The sequence below is a fragment of the Cryptomeria japonica genome, chromosome 5, assembly GCF_030272615.1.
Source record: "Cryptomeria japonica chromosome 5, Sugi_1.0, whole genome shotgun sequence".
Taxonomy (NCBI): domain Eukaryota; kingdom Viridiplantae; phylum Streptophyta; class Pinopsida; order Cupressales; family Cupressaceae; genus Cryptomeria; species Cryptomeria japonica.
The window spans coordinates 587,239,992-587,259,400 of NC_081409.1; the positions used below are offsets into that span (position 1 = coordinate 587,239,992).

General features: G+C 35.3%; 1 protein-coding gene and 1 long non-coding RNA gene across 2 annotated transcripts in view; one reads left to right on the plus strand and one right to left on the minus strand.

The window, feature by feature from the left end:
* The window catches only part of LOC131029528 (sodium/hydrogen exchanger 4), a 121,582-nt gene extending 104,578 nt beyond the window's left edge, over nucleotides 1–17,004 (minus strand). Inside the window, exon 1 of the mRNA XM_057960033.2 lies at nucleotides 16,448–17,004. Coding sequence (XP_057816016.2) covers nucleotides 16,448–16,639 — 192 coding nt within the window. The 5' untranslated portion in view covers nucleotides 16,640–17,004. The remainder of the gene's footprint in view (nucleotides 1–16,447) is intronic.
* Nucleotides 1–19,409, plus strand: part of LOC131029529 (uncharacterized) — a 168,758-nt gene that overhangs the window by 106,478 nt on the left and 42,871 nt on the right. The window lies entirely within an intron of this gene.

Here is a 19,409-nt window from a genome sequence, read left to right on the forward strand (position 1 = left end):
TCGATTTCCTGGTATGGCTTGGAACCAAGATGGGTTCCAAGAAGGCGAGTTGCATAGCCGCCTAAGGACAAGTACCAGTACTACATTCATATCCTTTTTATTAAATAAGAATTGAGATTAGTTTTAATTAAGTAATTGAAGTTTAATTGCAAATTAGATTAATTATATATATGTATTTGTTGCATTCTGATTTTCATTCTGATCCAGATCTTAAAGCTCTGGGCCCTTCAGAGGATTTTTTACTCAGATTTGGTTTGGGCTGTTTTTTTCCCTCATTAGTGTGGGTATGCCAAGAATGCAATGAAAGTTGCTTTGGATGTATTGACTTAATTACGATAATTATATTTGGGAATTTCAGTCAACATAAACCCTTTCTAATCTAGTCTTATGTTGAAGCCTTACATCAAGTGTCTCTAGACCCTGTTAACGGAATTTTCAGTTTTTGAAAAATCTCTGGTCTATTGGGAATATCTTCTGCTCTCAAATGATGGAAGTTATTCACTTGTGAGCTCAGTATCTGAAGGCTTGGAACCAAAGAATGGTGACAGATCAAGTTGGGATTGGAAGGATGAAGGATCTGCCAGTCAAATGCTCAGGAGTACATCAGGCATATCAGCCCCTCAGGAGGCAACGGAACAGGTCTTCACCAATGATCTAGTTCATTAGAACAGAATCAGAAGAAGAAAGTTCTTCACTCTAAAGGCTTCAAACTGGTGTGCAATCCTTTGGAGATTGAACTTCAACTTTGCAGCCTCCATTTCCTAATTTCAGTATGCTCTAAAATTTCTCTTGCCTCCAGTAGTCTTTATTTAGTTCTACCATATTTTGCTGGTTAAGTTTGATCCTGGAGAAATCCAGTGAGCCATTGGAGTTGTTTCTTTTGGGATTATTTTAAGTAGTTGAATCGAAATATGGTGCAAAAACCAGGATCTTTTAGTACAAATATCCTCAAGTTTTCAGAACCTCCTAGCTATGGAAAGAGAAGTGATTAATCATATGCCATGGATATTAATGGTGAAAAACGAGTCCACATCATAGCTCTCAAATCACAAGAATTCAAGAAGTAATGTTGACTAGAAAGAGGCTAATAAAGATGCAGAATTGAATATAAGGAAGCAACAGGAACAGTTTAGAAGAGGGCAGAGGCAAATCAAGAACAGAACTCGAAAGGTTGGAGAAAGTAGTGAATTGTATGCTGTGCATATTAGTGGTGAAGAATGAGTCCATATCATAGCTCTAGGCATTCAAGAAGTCATGTGCACTAGAAAGAGGCTAGTAAAGATGTTGAAGTGAAAAAAAGGAAGCAATAAGAGCAGTTTAAAATAAGGCAGAGGCAAATCAAGAACAGAACCTGACAGGTTAGAAGACAATAAAACTGGAAGTATCCACCCATAAGCAACCTGTCACTGCCATGTTGCAGGATTTTATAACCACCATGATTCATCCCATTTGTGAACCAAAGAAGATGATGATCAGGCAGTGGGTATAGTTGATAATATCTCCTGATTCAGGCAGCATCCACAGTTACAGAAACGTCTAGATTATGTCCTGAAATTCAGTACCTGAAGCAATGGTAGTTGTTGGGGAACCCTTATATATCCTCCATTCTGCAGTTGATGATTCTAAAGCCCAAGCCTTGGCAAGTATACTATTCTGTCCACTGTCAAATTCTAAAGACATGGCAGATGCTTTCTTTCTCAGAATTGATGGTTTGCCACATTTTCTGCTGGGTAAAGTTAGGATAGAGATCCTCAACGATCTCACATTGATGCCTTCTCTTTTTCATGAACATTAGCAAGAGCTGTTGCTTTTTAGAAGTCAACAGTCCTTTATTTTATGTTGTTCATACTATCTGGAAAAACCTAGGTTTTAACTCTCTAACACTATCTTTTGTGCATTTCACAGTAGATTATCCAGCACAATTTGGGGCAGCTTCAGAGTATCAAGACTTTATTCATCACTGTTCAAATTTGGAAAAGATTGTAGATGTGTTTCTGTTAGAAAGGGCAGCTCCCCACTAGAAGCCCTGTTTTGAAATTTAAAAATTATACAGTAAAATTCATAAATTAAAAATTTTAGTCCAAGATGTAGAACATTGTCACATGAAATACACATCTTAATTGCAGCAGTTCCACTTTGTAATCAAGAAAGAAAAGGTCACTACAAATAGTATGAACTATGAAGAATGAAGTAACACTATCTTTTAAACCACACATCGGCTCATTTGTGGCAACCTTCCAAGAGTTGAACATAGTCAAACAAGCACCTTTTTTAGAGGAAGGCATGCCAAGATAGGATGTTACACAAACTAATCCAGTTATGAACCCCACAATTTCCACCTTGGAATTCATATCTCCACAATGCTCATTAATCATTTACTTAGGGTCAGTTTTCACGTGCATAAAAATCAGTGATTTCTTAGTGGCAAATCTTTGCCAATTGGCAAATAGTTGGCGTTGGCCAATGTAATGTCCCCTTCTCGTTGATGTCCTTCCAGTGGTCCATTAGCCTATTCCTGAGACCCGTAGGCTAGGTGGAATGAAGAATGAGGTTCAAGCATTGATGAGGCAAGAACTTAGTATTTTTAGTAAGTCAAGGATTGGCCATTTTGGTGATACTGTCCTACTGAGCTCTCCATGCTCTATCACTGAGAGCGAAGATCATGCTTTTCGGAGCAGTAGTTCATGACTTACTATTTTTAGTAAGTGGCAGTATGGTATATTTCTATTTTTGGCAGTGGACAGGGTCCTGATCCTGCAGCAGTTCAGTGGTCCTCTTGGCTCAGATTCATCCTAGTTTTGACAATAATCAGTATTGGAGTCATAAGTGACATAATTAAATATTATTTTTGTATCCTAAGGTTTAATATTTAATTAATTTGATTAGTTTACTACTGATTTATTGGCTTTGGAAATAGTGCATAATATCTCCCAAGTGCTAGGCGAATTTTATGTCTAGAAGGGGACGTCAAATTGTTAATGGAGATATTATTTTATTTCATCTCAAGTGTTTGCTAAGCAAAAATCGTGGTCCTTGCTGTTTGACTTGAGGAATGGCGCCATCCTTGGGGTCCACGTGAGAAGTAATGAAATACAAATGGGAAAGTTGAATTTGAAGCATTTGCATTTGAATTTGGTGATGTTGAGGTTATAAATAAGAGCCTTGGGCTCTGTTGATGTGTATTTTGTACACGACCAAACACAGAATAAAATACCTAAAGGTACCTTATCCTCTCTTGAGCAAAGTTTCCCAACCGCTGAAGATCTCGCCGAAGGATCAGTCGAGGCAACTCCAAGGTTCTTGTATGTAGGTTCTCTACTCGTGGATAAGTTCTCTGTGGTATGATGTGATTTTGCTGGAATCACAAGGGGACTTACACTTGATGACTGAACGTCTGATTCGCTTTGAATATTACTGGAACACAGGATTTCACTAGTCTAGATTTTGAAAAAAAAAGGAAAAGGATGAGGGTGAAGAAAGGATCTAATTCTGACACTAAGAATGTAGGAGCAATGAATAACCTTTGATGAAATTCTAACTAAGTCTTGTTTTGACATCCCAGGACCATCTCCACAAGGTTAGTGCAATCTTCAGAGGAAAACTTTATGATGTTCAGATCATCGCTACAGGAATAGACACCATCAGACTAATGCATATCAGTGAAGAAGCGACAATTGAAGTTAAGCTTAAACTGAATGATTCCAGTTGACTACACAAGGCAAGTCTGCAATCAACAAACTGATAGTAGTATGGATATACGAATTTCACCATCAATCAAACACATTTCTTCCACTCATCTAATAACATGAAATCAAATATGAGAAGTATAGAGACCATGCAAATTGTTGAATCGACACATAGATTTCACCATTTCTTCAATGAAGTTTTACAAGTCTTTTACAACAACATCTTGGCAACAATCTTTGCCTTCTCTTTCTATTCTACTTTAATTGCTATTCTATCAGCTGACTATTCACTATTTCTAACTATTCACCGGCTATTAACTATTGACTAACTATTCGCCTTTACAAATGAGGAGCCAGGGCTTATATAGCGCCCTCAATACAATTCAATGGCTCAGATCAATTTGAGATCAATGGCCGAGATTTTACAAAAAAACCCTAATTAGGGTTTGTTACAACAAACTCAATTCTAGCCAATGAATTAATTGCATTATTTGGACACATGTCTTCTCTGGAATATTCAACCAATGGATAACTGGGGTAGGTATATCGAAATTAGTGTCATCTTTGATGAGTCAGGTACATTGAATCTGGACACGCTGAGGTGGACCAATCCGACTGGAGGAGTGATGACTGGGACGCCACCTTGCCTGACACTTGGTTGATGCTCAATTTGGTGATGTTGAGAAGCTAACTTTAATTAACTCTTCTGAAACTATCTGCTTTTTCAACAGACCCTTGCTTTAACCTCCTTTGTTTTTGATGTGCAGGATGGATGGTGTACCTTTCCTTGAAATGCTGGACTGGAAGAGGTCGTCCTTGATGATGCTGGACTGGAGGAGGTCGTCCTTGATGATGCTGGACTGGAGGAGGTCATCCTTGATCTGGTCTTCTTTCATCTGCAAAACAAACCAAAAGATGATTAAGGACATATAATAAATTCATTTCAAAATAGTATTTTACACCTTGAATCATCAACAAGAAGACATCAAAATGAAGTTTGTTCAAGATTCTTTCTAGGGATAGGCCCTATAAGAATTTTTCCCTAGACCCTTTGGAAGGGTCAAGAGCGAAATTTGCATTCCTGGCCAACTTAGACCTCTCTTCAATATTATTTCACAACCAGTTCCTCGCCTGGCCCAAACAAGGTGAAAAAATAGGAGTTTCAAAAGATTTCGCCCTGGACCCTCTGGAAGGGTCAGGAGCGATTTCCTTGATTTTGCCTTAATTGTCTCATTTCTTACTCCAAAATCCTCTTAAAGGTGTGCATATGCTTGTTGGTGCAGGGGCACAAGCCTAAGAATTCATCTTTTCCTCTTTCATTATTTCATGTTTTGGTTTCAAGGTGTTGTAAAGGATCTTAGAATCCTATGTTCATGTTTTGTTTTGAAAATAAAGTCCTAATAGTCCATTTTGTAAGACCTAGTGGCCTAGGGTGTATTATAAACCCTATGGTCAACTATGGTTAAAGGGACTTGGGATGGGTAGATTTAGTGAGTTATGTGTATTTTGCTCTATTTAGGTCCAATATAATATGTTTAGGCTCCTAGGTCTATGTTTGAAGTTAATTTGTTGGCAAATTGCAAAATTGTCAAAAATTGCCAAAATGTTGCCAACTTGGTGAACAACTTTTTGAAAAGTTGTTAAAATCAGTTTCCAATGTTCACAACCACTTTGTTTCGGTTGGAACATGTTGAGATGGATATATAATGCCTCAACAAACTCTTTTGGAGTTGTTGTTGGTGGATATTTGTAATTTGACATTTTGAAGCAATAAAAAAATACTGCATTTTCCAGAAAATTTTCTGTTCTTTTGGTTGGTACGGAATTTCACGACCTCCAAACTGAAAAATTCTTTCATGGGGAGTTAGAGGGGTGAAATACCTTTCTTTTGAGTCTGACAAGAGCTTCTGAGGTGGAGTTTTGAATGAGTTATTGTGTAACAGTCCAAAACAGCCTGTGAAAAGGGCATAAACCAAGGGTTTCACCTTTTCTTTCCCTTTTCTTCCAATCTAATCATGGCAAAAGTCTAAAACTTGGTTGGATGGAAGATCTGGGAGTGTACTATGATATTCAAGAGGTTTCATACCAGGAGAATGTGGTTGGAGATTATTTTCTTCAAGTTTGAAGCCAGGCATCCCCATGTGACTGGCATACGGTGGTGAAGAAGACTTTGACATTTCCCCATAATTTTTTATCAGATACAAACCAAGACTTGTAACTTTGGATTTGGTGTTTTTTTGAGTTCCCCAAGGTGTTCGAATTGCTGCCCTTGAGAAATTTCCAATTGGAAGGGTAGTTCCTTTGTTAAAGTGCTCATTTAGCCCCATTTAGCCTAGTTGAGGGTTTACTAGAAATGGTATTTGTAGAAGGTTCCAGATCAAAACCTTTTGGAAAAGTGCTGTCCTAGGTTGTTAATGGTGAATATAAAATAAAATTGCTTGGTCTTTTGTAGTTTTTGGGAGAGAAACCAAAAAGTCACTTTTGAGGGCTAGTTGGCTAGAATAGCCATTTTGCACTTTGACCCCTTTGAGACTTGATCAACCCAATCTGAGGGTTGTTTACCATCATTGGAGGTTGTTGGATCCTAATAAACTTGATTTGAGTCTTTGTAGACTTGTAGAACCATTTTGGAGGGGTGTGAGCCATTTGAGCAACTTTTAAGCACTTTGCCTGTGGGGTTGACAAACCAAAGTTGATAACTTTTGTAAAATGTCTCAATGGGGAATTATGGGGATGAAAACAATTGAAATGAGACATTTATTTGTTTCTTGTTAAGGTGTGAGGTCTGGTTGGGAAAATCTCCTTTGAAAGGGATTGGGTTGCCAGTTGAGCAAGTGAGCAACTTGGAGCATTTTCAAGTTGTTGGAACCATACCTCTACATCACTTGTTTTGGCTTAACAAAGCCTAGGAACTCAACTTTTTAGCTTCTCATATGGGCAAATTAGGTGATAATGGGAATTTCACTCTGGACCCTTCCAAAGGGTCCAGAGCGAAATTCCCATTATCACCTAATTTGCCCATATGGTCAGGAGCGAAATTCACTTTTTGCTTGCCTATCCACACCCAATTTCATTTTCTTCACTTCACTTCATCTGGACTCCCTCACATTGAATCCACTTCCCAACTTGGCATCATTGGTTTGATCTTCACAAGGCCTAAAAAGTCAAATTCGCTCAAAAACCTAGCCAGGGACAGGACCTATCCAGAATTTCGCTCTGGACCCTTTGGAAGGGTTAGGAGCGAAATTCCAATTTTAGCTCAAAATTTGCATCTTTGGTGATGAAACATCTTTCCAAGGCATTCCAAATAGCTTCTCTCACCCTAGTCCAGGCCTGACTTAGCACAAAATTTGGAGAAAAGGATGGTTTTAGTGTTTTTCGCTCTGGACCCTTTGGAAGGGTCAGGAGCAAATTTCTTCCTCTAGTCCAAAATCATCATTTTTGGAGACAAAAATCTATTCAAGGGCAATCTCAAGGGCTTCTATCATCTTTGTCTAGGCCTGGCTTGGCACAAATGTGAGAGAAATAGGTGGATTTTAGAATTTCGCTCTGGACCCTCTGGAAGGGTCAGGAGCGAATTTCTTAATTTAGGCTTATTCTTCCATCATTTCAAGTTGAATTCACCTCAAAAGGCTAGAAAACACTTCTCCTCTCACATCCAACCCAAGTTTGACTTGATTTTGCAAGGGAAAATAGGTGATTGAAGAATTTTCGCCCTGGACCCTTTGGAAGGGTCAGGAGCGATTTTCATCATTTGGCTCAATTCCTTCAATCTTGATAATCATTGGCAATTTGGAGACATTCATAAGGCCCTCTTTGATCATGATCCACACTAGATTTGGCATGAAACTAAGGGAAAAGATAGGTTTTGCACAATTTCGCCCTGGACCCTCTGGAAGGGTCAGGAGAGAATTTCCCTTTCTAGCCTGAAATCATAATTCTTTCAATCCCAATCTTCTTTTCAAGGTAAAATCTCCTCTCTCTTCGCCTCAGGAACAAGGTTTTTAGCTCAAGCAAGGTTAAAAATATAGGCTTGTAAGGAATTTCGCTCTGGACCCTTTGGAAGGGTCAGGAGCGAAATTTCCTTCCTTGGCTAAAACACTCATTCCTCAACTCTTTCAAACATTCCCAAAGGCCACAATATGTTTATTCTCCCTTTCCACATGCCTTAGACATCAAAATTTGGTTGAACAAGGAAGGGAAAGAGGTCTAAGTAGATTTTCACCCTGGACCCTCTGAAAGGGTCAGGAGCGAAATTCCTTCTTTAGGCTTGATTCTTCATTTTTTATTACTTTCCATCATTCCTCAAGGCAAGAATATGGCTATCCTTCCTCCAACATGCCTTGGACACTAAGAACTTGGCCTAACAAGGAAGACAATGAGGTCCATGAAGATTTTCACTCTGGACCCTCTGGAAGGGTCAGAAGCAAAAATCATGATTTGAGCTTGATTTTTCACTTCTCCAACTCCAAACCACCTCAAGAGGCAAAGACATGCTATCTCACTTCCATCCACGCCATAAAAACCCAAGGACTTGACCTTATCCAAGGAAAAATAGGTGTTTTTAGGAATTTCGCTCTGGACCCTTTGGAAGGGTCAGGAGCGAAATTCACTATTTGGCTCAAAATCCTTCACTTTTCAATGCTTTCAAACATTTCCAATGGCAAAAGATGTCCATCCTTCCTTTCAAGATGCCTTGCAAATCCAAAATTTGGTCAATCTAGGGAGGAAATGAACCTTAGGAGGATTTTTGCTCTAGACCCTTTGGAAGGGTCAAGAGCGAAAATCTTAGTTTAGGCTTGATCACTCACTTTTCAAACTTCAAACCACCTCAAGAGGCAAACTTAGATCATTTTCCACCTAAGGAACAAGGATTGATGCCCTGGACCCAAGCAAATGAGGTTTATAGTGAATTTCGCTCTGGACCCTTTGGAAGGGTCAGGAGCGAAATTCCCTTTTAGGCTAAAATCTTGATCTTCCAAAGCATCCCACTCCCTCTCAGGGCAAGAACATACTAATTCCTTCTCCATCATGCCAAAGCTTAGCCAAAATAAGGAAGAAAATAAGAGCTACAAAGATTTTCGCTCTGGACCCTTTGGAAGGGTCAGGAGTGAAAATCATGTTTTGGGTTTGATCCTTGACTTTTCCAACTCTCATCCTCTTTGGGAGGCAAACATAGATCCCTCTCCTTTCATTTCCACCTTGGTCCTGACTCTGCCTAAAGGAAAAATGAGTGTTTTCAAGAATTTCGCTCTGGACCCTTTGGAAGGGTCAGGAGCTAAATTCACCCTTTAGGCTAGAATCCTTCATTCTTTTCACCTTTACTCATCTCCTAAGGCTAGAACATGTCAAAACACCTCTATACATGCCTAAGGAACTATGAATTTGGTCTTGACAAGTGAGAAATTTAGGTGTATAAGGATTTTTGCTCTGGACCCTCTGGAAGGGTCAGGAGCGAAATTCCTAATCTTGGCCAAAATCCTTCACATTTTCACATCCCATCACCTCAAAACTAGAACGTTGGTCTAAACATGGGAGAAAATGAGGTTTTCAAGAATTTCGCTCTGGACCCTTTGGAAGGGTCAGGAGCGAAATTCCTACTTTAGGCTAATTTCCATCATTTTGTCACCTCAAATCTCCTCTCAAAGACAAATGTGCATCAAAACCTTCCCATCACGCCCCAGAAGTCAACAAACTTGGTCATGTCAAAGAGCAAAGTGGAGAAAAATGAATTCGCTCTGGACCCTTTGGAAGGGTCAGGAGCGAGAATCATCCTTAGGCTCAAATCTTGACTTCATTTTCACATTTCCTCATTCAAACAAGCGTTTTTACCTTCATTCAAGCCTAGGAATGCGTTAGTTCTAGGTTTTGGTCACAGTAGAATGTCTTATGGAGAATTTCGCTCTGGACCCTTTGGAAGGGTCAGGAGCGAAATTCGCTTTGAACCCTTTGGAAGGGTCAGGAGCGAAATTTGACATTTTGGTCTCTCTGTCAGGATCATTTTATGGAATATAACATTTCTTATACTTTAAGTTATATTCCATATATACTATCAGGATGTTTGAGAGTGGTTTCGGACCTCCAGGAGTTATATTGCAAAATCTAGTTTTTGGAGGATTCTTTAGTTTTCCAGACTTAGTCAAATTTCAGGATCGGGACATTCCGGACTTAGCCAAATTTCAGGATCAGGACATTCCAGACTTAGCCAAATTTCAGGGCATTTGAAGATCAGGATGACATTCCAGACTTCATCACTCACCAACTTGACCTAGCTTGGACCTTCAAGAATGATACTCACTCACCAAGCAAGACACAATTAGCAACAAGAGCAAAACCAGGCCCTAAGGAAGACTTTCAAAGAAACCCTAATTCTAGGGCCCCAAAGACTCAACCTTGGCTCAAGCAGAGCCTGCCATCCTAGTGATCCCCCTGGCGACACTTGAAAAGCAAAGGCTAATAGACAAAACTCTAAAACCTAGAAAGCAAAACCCCACAAAGCGAAAAAAGTAGGGGTCCCCATTTGCAATGGGGCGATGTGTGAATACGTCACAACAGGCTCCCATTCTTATCATCTTGAAAATTTGCATCGTTATGCTGCCGGATTGGCATCAAATTTTTGAGGCTTCGGAGTGCGACTCCCTAGTGCTTCCCGATTTCGTACTTGAAATATAGTACCTAGCTGTGTGTTGTAATCTACCATACTCTCAGCGCGTATCTTAGTCCTTTTTGGTGTTTGGAGCGATTTTGGAATTTGCTAGTTTGCCTGTGGCTGAAGTACTCTGCTGGAGTGACTGACCATTATGGGTATTGGCTCATTCATCCTTTTCCTATTATTGGCGATTTACACTGTAAGTTTGTGGCACCTTTGGTTGAGCATTGAATTTATTAGATAAAATCAAAATTCCTTAGCTAGGCATGGGGTTTTGAAGTGCATTGGGATGCGTACCAAATTAATAAGGGAGTTATGATAGCTTGTCTTTGGTTGGTTTTCAACGTAGCTAGCCTAGTGTCATAACCCCTCTTTGGACATTGGATTAAATAAATACGATAATTAAAACATTTATTAATTAACATTTAATAATATTGGAAAATCGTCTCATTTATGAGACTTCACGATTTTCCTCTAATATATGATTATTAATGTTTATTATTTGTTATGATTATTATTTATTATTATTGTTTTATTTTAATGTAACGTTCATATTTCAATTATTAATATTATATTAACTATTAAAGAAGTTTTACCATAAAATACTATTAAAACATAAAATAGATATATTGAATATATTACACTTACCATATAACGTGTTATTTAATAAATATAAAATATAAACATGAATTGTCAAAATACATTATAAGTATTATTTGGAATAATATCGTATTAATACAATACCATTAATAGAACCGATATACAATATAAATTATTTATACTCTCCTTAAACCACACTAAAGAAGAGCGAATTACTTCTAATGAAAGCATTAAATGAAATGCGATGAAGTTAGTCTAAGGCGCCGAGGGGAAGTGCGGGTCAAACAGGGAGCGGTGACTCCAATAGTCACCACCGCTCACCTCTCCTTCAGCGGCCACGACCCTTGGATGGGGCCGCTCCAACATGTTCCCCCCGCAGGTATTAAAGGGCACACCGTGAGGAGCAAAGAGAAGGGGGAATGAAGAAGGAAAACGGAATCTATCATTATGAAGGGTGTGAATCTATCATAAGGGGAATAATATATACTTGAAGAAACATCAATAAAACAAAGCGTGAAATCAACACTGCTACAAAAGCCTTAGCAACATTGATCAGATGATTTTTGAAGCCGACTTACATAGTCATATGATAGTTGACCAACAACACAGGCAGTATAAGTAATAGGAGTTACAACGTATGCCAGCTAACAACAAACCTCAAGGTAATTCATGACACGGATTCGTTGACTCCTTTGGAGGACAAAAAGATTATCACGGTTAGAAATAGGATATATAATGATGGTAACGTTTTGATTGATGAAGGAAGCAATGGTTATAAATAACGATAAGTAATTAAGACTGCTTAACATCAATTCAACTGAAGGACATTATGATGCTGTTAACATAATATCATACTATTAATAAAATATAATACTATTAATGCAGCAGCTATACGGACTAGTAAAGTATGAATATATGGGACTGTTAATTCTGCTTGGTATTAAGAATATAATTAACACTAATAATAAATCTGACTTTGTTAATATTAACACTGCTAACATAACCTAATATGTGTCTAATATGAATGTTAATATATGAAACCCCATAACATTCTTACGCAGAATTAATAATGGTATAAATTTAGATAAAAATAATAATATAATTATAGTAATAATAATATTATAATTATTATCATAGTTTATAAGAACTGCTCTGAATTACAATGTATATTACAATACTATTTAAAATAAGTAATAATATAATTATAGAGAATAATATAATGGTTGTAATTATTATAATATTTTATAAGGGATGTTCTCTAGTTGAATATATATATTAATGTTAATTGAAAATAAATAACAAATAATAAATATACTTATATAAATATATATATATATAGTAATTGAATGAGTAAGTAAATATAAGATTATAAATCAGATGGAATTATTAATTTGATATCAACTAGAAGGTTATGTTTCTCTGTTATGACTATCAGTATCTTAAGAAATGTGATGTTTAAGATAGTTTTGTCTCCTAATCAATTTGGTTTTGGTCATAAGTACATTGATATGGATTAATTATGGTTAAAACAAAACTAAACCTAGTAGGGGACATTACACCTAGTGTGGGTTTGGGACTGATTTTGGGTGTTTTGGATAAGTATTGAGAGAGTTGTGAGCATTTTAGTGATTCCTTAGGCTGCTGGTTTTGCAATTCCAGCCTGCAGATTTGATGTTAGCAGAAATTTCATGTTCTTATTTGGATATAGCATTACTCTCTTCTCACATCATCTTTGTTATTGTAAGGTTAAGTAGTAGTACTACTAACCAATTCTGATTTGTAATTCTCACCCCGCTGAAAAGTGGAAGAGGCTGGCTTGCTGCCTATTTTCAAGTAAATTGTAATTCAGTCCTCCCACTGCATAAGTGGTCGAGTGATGTCTGAGTGTAATGGTCCTCCCGCTACATAAGCGGTTGAGTTGAGATTGTTTTGTAATTTCAGTCCTCCCGCTGAAATATGGCGGTTGAGTGATTCGTGCCTTTGTGTGTCTCTCTTGGCTGGTTTACCGCCAAGTTTCTTGCATTTCCGTTGGATAAGCGGAAGGGGTTGGCTTGCCGCCCAAGCATTGTATTGTTTCCAGTTATTTGAAGCTAACGATCCCCTCAACACCGTATGCTCTCACCTTCCCACATTGGGCACTTGATGATCAGAAAGTGGAAGGGTTGCTTTTCCAGCATGTTTTCAGTTTATGCTTTCTAACCTTAACGGGTTATCTGTTTGTGGATGACTATTGTTGGCCTTTAAAAAAAAAAAATAACTGGGATATTACAGCCAATTGGATTTTGGTGAATATAATGAAACAGTCAAGGACCTAAATCTTCAAGAATTTATGATTTATTGGTCCAATGTATGTTGACACAAGCATTTATATGTAATATTTTTTCAACAATAAAATATGTGCTTGTAATGGGGAACCACCTAGAATTTCAATGGCATGCTTAAATTAACCAAAATATTTGCCAATACCATTAAAATTCTACCATGGATGAGGACTAATTTTGTCAATACCACTATAATACCATGATATAGTCAAGGCCATAATCACCTTGAAATTACCACAAGTTTTGGATCATGGTCCTAATAAGTTAATAACCCAACATTTACATCGACCATTTTACAATCATGCAGCATTTGCCGCATTTTTACTCCACTGATTTAGAATCATATGGAATTCACCAAATTTGGATTCACATAAATACAATTAAGACTCAAAACTATTCTTTTAAACATTTGGTTCTGCTCTCGACTTGGATTGACACAATTCTTGAATCTTTACATTCTTTGAAGAAAACAATTTTGGATTTCTTTCTTTGGTTTCTTCCGTGTCTAGTGCCTACTTCCTACCACGCATTCCACTTTAGTGAGCCATACAAACTCCAGGCATTAGCAACTAGCGAGTCAGCAAGAGGCTATTGATATTTTTTTATTATTCTATTATATAAGATTCCCCCCATTAATTTATCTATTCATTTCATTGTTACAAATAATATTGAGTAGTAATACATCTATGCCCTAGAGATCTATGATTTCTTTTGTTGATTTTGTCTATTTAGCTTCATTGTTAGAGACAATATTGGGACTATTAGTGTTGAGTCTTTGATGATAACCTTAAACACAAAGGCATTTTTTTGCAAGTTCTAATTTGTGAGAGATGTCAAGTTGGAACCAGGTTTTTGGGAGTGTTAAAGGGAACTCGTCAAAATACAAAAACGCAATGTCATACTTTAGCAATGTGTGTGTTCCAACACTAGCAAATCAGCCTACAACACTAGGATTTGCACTATTTACTAACAAGAAAGGGTATATTTTAGAGGAAGATTGAAATGAGTTGCATGGCAATGCTAGAGATGATGTTACAAAGGAGTCCTATTATATAAGATTCCCCCCATTAATTTATCTATTCATTTCATTGTTACAAATAATATTGAGTAGTAATACACCTATGTCCTAGAGATCTATGATTCCTTTTGTTGATTTTGTCTATTTAGCTTCATTGTTATAGACAATATTGGGACTATTAGAGATGAGTCTTCGATGATAACCTTAAACACAAAGGCATTTTTTTTGCAAGTTCTAATTTGTGAGAGATGTCAAGTTGGAACCAGTTTTTTGGAAGTGTTAAAGGGAACTCATCAAAATACAAAAACATAATGTCATACTTTAGCAATGTGTGTGTGTTCCAACACTAGCAAATCAACCTACAACACTAGGATTTGCACTATTTACTAACAAGAAAGGGTATATTTTAGAGGAAGATTGTAATGAGTCGCATGGCAATGCTAGAGATGATGTTACAAAGGAATCCTAGTGTAGCAAGAATAATAATATTAATAAAACCACCTTAAAAAGTGATTAAGAAAATGGCAATCATACAAAAAAGGGAAGAAGAAAAGCCAAATCAAAACTAGGGTGTAAGTGGAATTTGTTTAAAAAAGAATTTGTGAAATTATTTGTCTACCGGTTGGACAATGGACAATGGACATACTATTACCCATTTTCAAATTTCCATTTAAGAATTAACTAATTAACGTGTTATTATTTTAAAAACTTTAATTTTAGAATCTAAGGTTTGAACATTATTTTCAAAATTGATGTTATTTGTACTTGTGTTTATTTAGTAACTACCGAATTATTCTGACAATATGTTGGTAGTAGTTGTAGAAAAATACTACACATATATAGAGAGTAGCCTAAGAATGTCAACAATTGTAGGACACAAAAGAATTCAAGGGGTTGAAAAGATTTATGCTTACCACAAAAAACACATACAAGAATGAAAAACTATGGGATTGGAAAACCAAGAGTACCCTATCTGGGTTGTTTTTCACCACAATGGTGCATTAAGGTTGTGAAGTTTGGCAAATACAGAGGTTACAAAAAGCATTTAATCACAAGCAGATTCAAAATTAAAATTAAGTTTGATATGTTATATTATTGGCTGAGACTGGCACTTTCCCATTGGAGGCATCATCTTTGACTTGTATGCTAAGTTATCTTAAAAAAATAGAGAGCATGGAGTCTCATTGTTGGCACAAATCAGCAGTGGAAGGAAAGTTAAGCAGAAAAAAGAGCACATGGATAAAACAAAATATCAAGTGGATAAGTAAATGGAACATTAGCATGCAAGCATGCCCAAACATAAATGGGAGAATGAAAAAATATGAGACAATAAATCATGATAAGGCAACCATGTGGACAAGGCAGCTTGATAGAATGAGAAAACACTGTTAGATAATTCAATACCACATGTCACCACGAGAAAAAGAAGATATAAAAAGGTGCACACTGCCAAAAAAGATTGGGCAGGTAAGTTATGCTGTTTTTGCACTTTCGGATTAATGGAAATGGAATGGTACTACATCACAATGTCCACCTTACATGAATATCCAGAACAATCACTCTACTTGAAGAGAAGAGACTAGTTCAAAGAGAAGAATTTTTTATAAGTATTTTATAGTGAGAGATCCGAAATTACAAAGAAATTGGCTACCAATCAGACATAGCTGAAACACCACCTACCAGGACAAAGGAAATTGTTTTATCCTTTGGTCACATAAACTGCTTGATATTGTGGACGTTATTAAAAGTTTCCATTTCATTTCCTGACCTCTAATGTCGATTATATATATATTCTCGTTAAAACCCTTCAAGCCTATTATTTATTATAACATCTAATCCTCTTCACTACAGATATTATACCATCCGTCAACTTGATCGAACACATTAAATCCGAAGCGCTGAAAGAGATCAATGCGAGAAATAATTCACTAAATCAATCCCATTATTGCTTAACCTACACAGTACTCATTCTCATTTAACAGATTAGTACCATGAACAAACAAACAATCTACAAAAAGATAAAAGAATTCGCAAATAGTATTCTGCTTCACAGTTTACATACATCTCTTAATATTTTGACGACATAAATCAACTTCAGTCTAAGTTAAAGTAATTTGGCAATACTCGTACCAAGGATTGCAAATAAAATAAAATGAATGCCAGTGATACTAACAATAACTAGCGCATTGATGGACTCATTAACCCATCGATTCTCCTCGAATAAGTGCCCGACCACGATGCACGCGCATAACACCGAAACAAAGACTGAAAACGCTACCACTCGGAGATGGCCGCCTCCTGTCTCGTTCAATAACCCCGTCTCTGCCAGGAGTGATTCGAACGCTCCGCTGTCAATTGCCACCATCTTCGTTAACTTTACAAAATCTGATCCTCAAAGGACTTGTAATTACCATGAATTAAAGATGTAGAAGAGGATTTATGTTCGTCTTCAGTCGAATTTTCAATATGATGCACAGCTTTTGAATTTCATGAATGCTATAAAGATGCCGATAGTGAAAATTTGACGCTTCTGGACGTTGCTTGTTTGAGAAAGCGTTACTGTAGACATGAATACTGGAAAACAGGTTTTTTTGAAGTATTTGGGTACGAGATTTGAACTCAAGACCTTTAAGCATGCGTGGTATAAAACAATATCTAAGCAGAAAAACTGCGATCCATATGATTTCACAAGCTGCACTACTGTGAGAAGACACTTGACAACTGTCACTTCACCGACAAGCGTCAGATTGTTGTGCCGTACGGCCTCGCTTGAATGAAGGAATTACCGGCGCAGCCAGTGGACCTCCCTGTCATCATCACCTACACTCTTTTATCATTAGACCTCTAGGGTTAAAGTAATACTATTATATTAATAGTGGAAAAACTATTATATTAATATTAATAGTAGTAGAAGAGAAAACTTTCTAAAATTAAAAATTTAAAAATTAAGAGGACCGTACATGTACATAGTTCATGAGATCCCCACTCAAATTAGAATGTTCATAGAAGGGAATCTTCCCATAATGTGACTTGAGGTAGGTCGTTATTTTACTGCCAAATTTGCCAATCGCATAGTAAATTATGATATTGTGGGGTAAAATTAGTTAGCATGTTAATTTTTTCTTTTTTTTTCTTTTTATATTGATTGCATGTTAATTTTTATTTTTATTATTATTTTATTTTGTTTTTGTTTATAGTCGGTGCCTGGCGGGAGCCCAGAGAATTTGAGGGCATCTGGAGGAACTGGAGCTGGCTAGACTAGTACCCCCTTAGGCTAGGCTCCTCGAAGCACCCTCCCTCATTGAGCTGTTGTTTAGAAATTATTATATTATCATTTATAATTAATATTAAATTATTATAATATTATTATATTATAATTAATATTAAATTTTTATTACTATACGATTATATTATCATACTAATTTCACACAATTCAATTCAAAATACTAAATAAAAAAATATATTATTAATTTGATATTTTTATATTTCTATTAAATTTTTTTACAGAAGTAAAAAAGCTTTTAGTACCAAATTATTATTATTATATTTTTATTTTATATTATAGTCCTTTGTAATTAATAATATTAGATTGCATGATGGAAATACACATAATGGATGATTAGTTAAACTCAGTGAATAATAGGTGAAAGAGAAAATATAATTAGCATAAAATAGTTAAAAAATATTTAATTGAGTGTATGAAAGGAAAAAATAAAATAAATTAAAAATAATAATAATAAAATATTTCAAACATGTCAAAATAAACGCTTAGATTTGTAATAGTAATTGAGTATGTTTTTTTACAATCAATTAGCAATAAAAGAGATTGATAATTTTTTAAGTAACTTTAATTGAATCCTAACCCTAATTAAGTTGTAATCTTATTTGAACCTAACTATAATACTAATTGAATGTTAACTATAAATTAACTGAATCCTAAATTTAACACATAATAATCCCTATAACACCAATCTTAACACTCACCCTAACCCTATTTTAAATCTAATAAAAGTCATGTCTCTAATTCCAATTATAACTCTAATCTTAAATGAATTGTATTCCAAGCCTCTTTGAATCCTAACAAAATTTTAACGCTAGCACTAAATGATTTTTTTTACATATAAGTCTAATTGATCCTTAACCCTAACTCGCTCTAATTAAATCTTTACCCTAACCATGTTTGAACTATAACCATAATTTAACCCTAACTCGCTCTAATTAAATCCTTACCCTAACCATGTTTGAACTATAGCCATAATTTAACCCTAACTCAAAAAATTATTTTATAACTTTAATTAAACACTAATTGAATTAACCCTAATTGAACCCTACTCCTAAGCTATAAATCTAACCCTAATTGAACTATAATCCTAACTTTATTTGTATAGTAATGGAATATGTTTTTTTTGAAACAATTAGCAAATAGAAGAGATTAATTAAAATAATCATACAATTAATTATATAAAATCAATTTATTTGATTTTTTTCAATTAAGAATACTATAACTCTTCTAAAATTTAAATATTTGTTGTAGCAAACTAGAGGAAAGAGGGAACAATTTTTATTTATATTAGATTGTATTAATATTCATTATATTATTTTTTGGATATTCATTATATTATTTTTTTAAATATTATTATTTTGTATTATCTTACATTAAGCATAATCTAATCTTATATTTTATTTGTATTATAAAAATGTTAATTTTATACTATCAATGTCAAAATTATTAGATTATTATTTTTAATTATTCTAATTACTAATGTATTATATTGTTGACTTAATATTATTATCAATATTAGTACTTTAATTATTATAATATTTTTATTTTAAATATTATATTAGTATTTTATAATTTTATGACTATATTAATAATATTTTATATTATATTATGTTTTATTTTATTTTTTTAATGTTGTTATTTTATCAAAATTTAATACTATTAAATTAGGTGAGAATAATGCTATTTATAAATTACTTAAAAAGTAAACAATTTGTTACCTTGTTTTTCACAATTAATTAATAATCAATTAATTTGCATCAAAATATTTTTACCTACAAAAAGTTAAATTTAAACCATACTAAATATTATTTTAATAACCTAAAAAACATTCATGTAGAAAGTGGATCCGGAA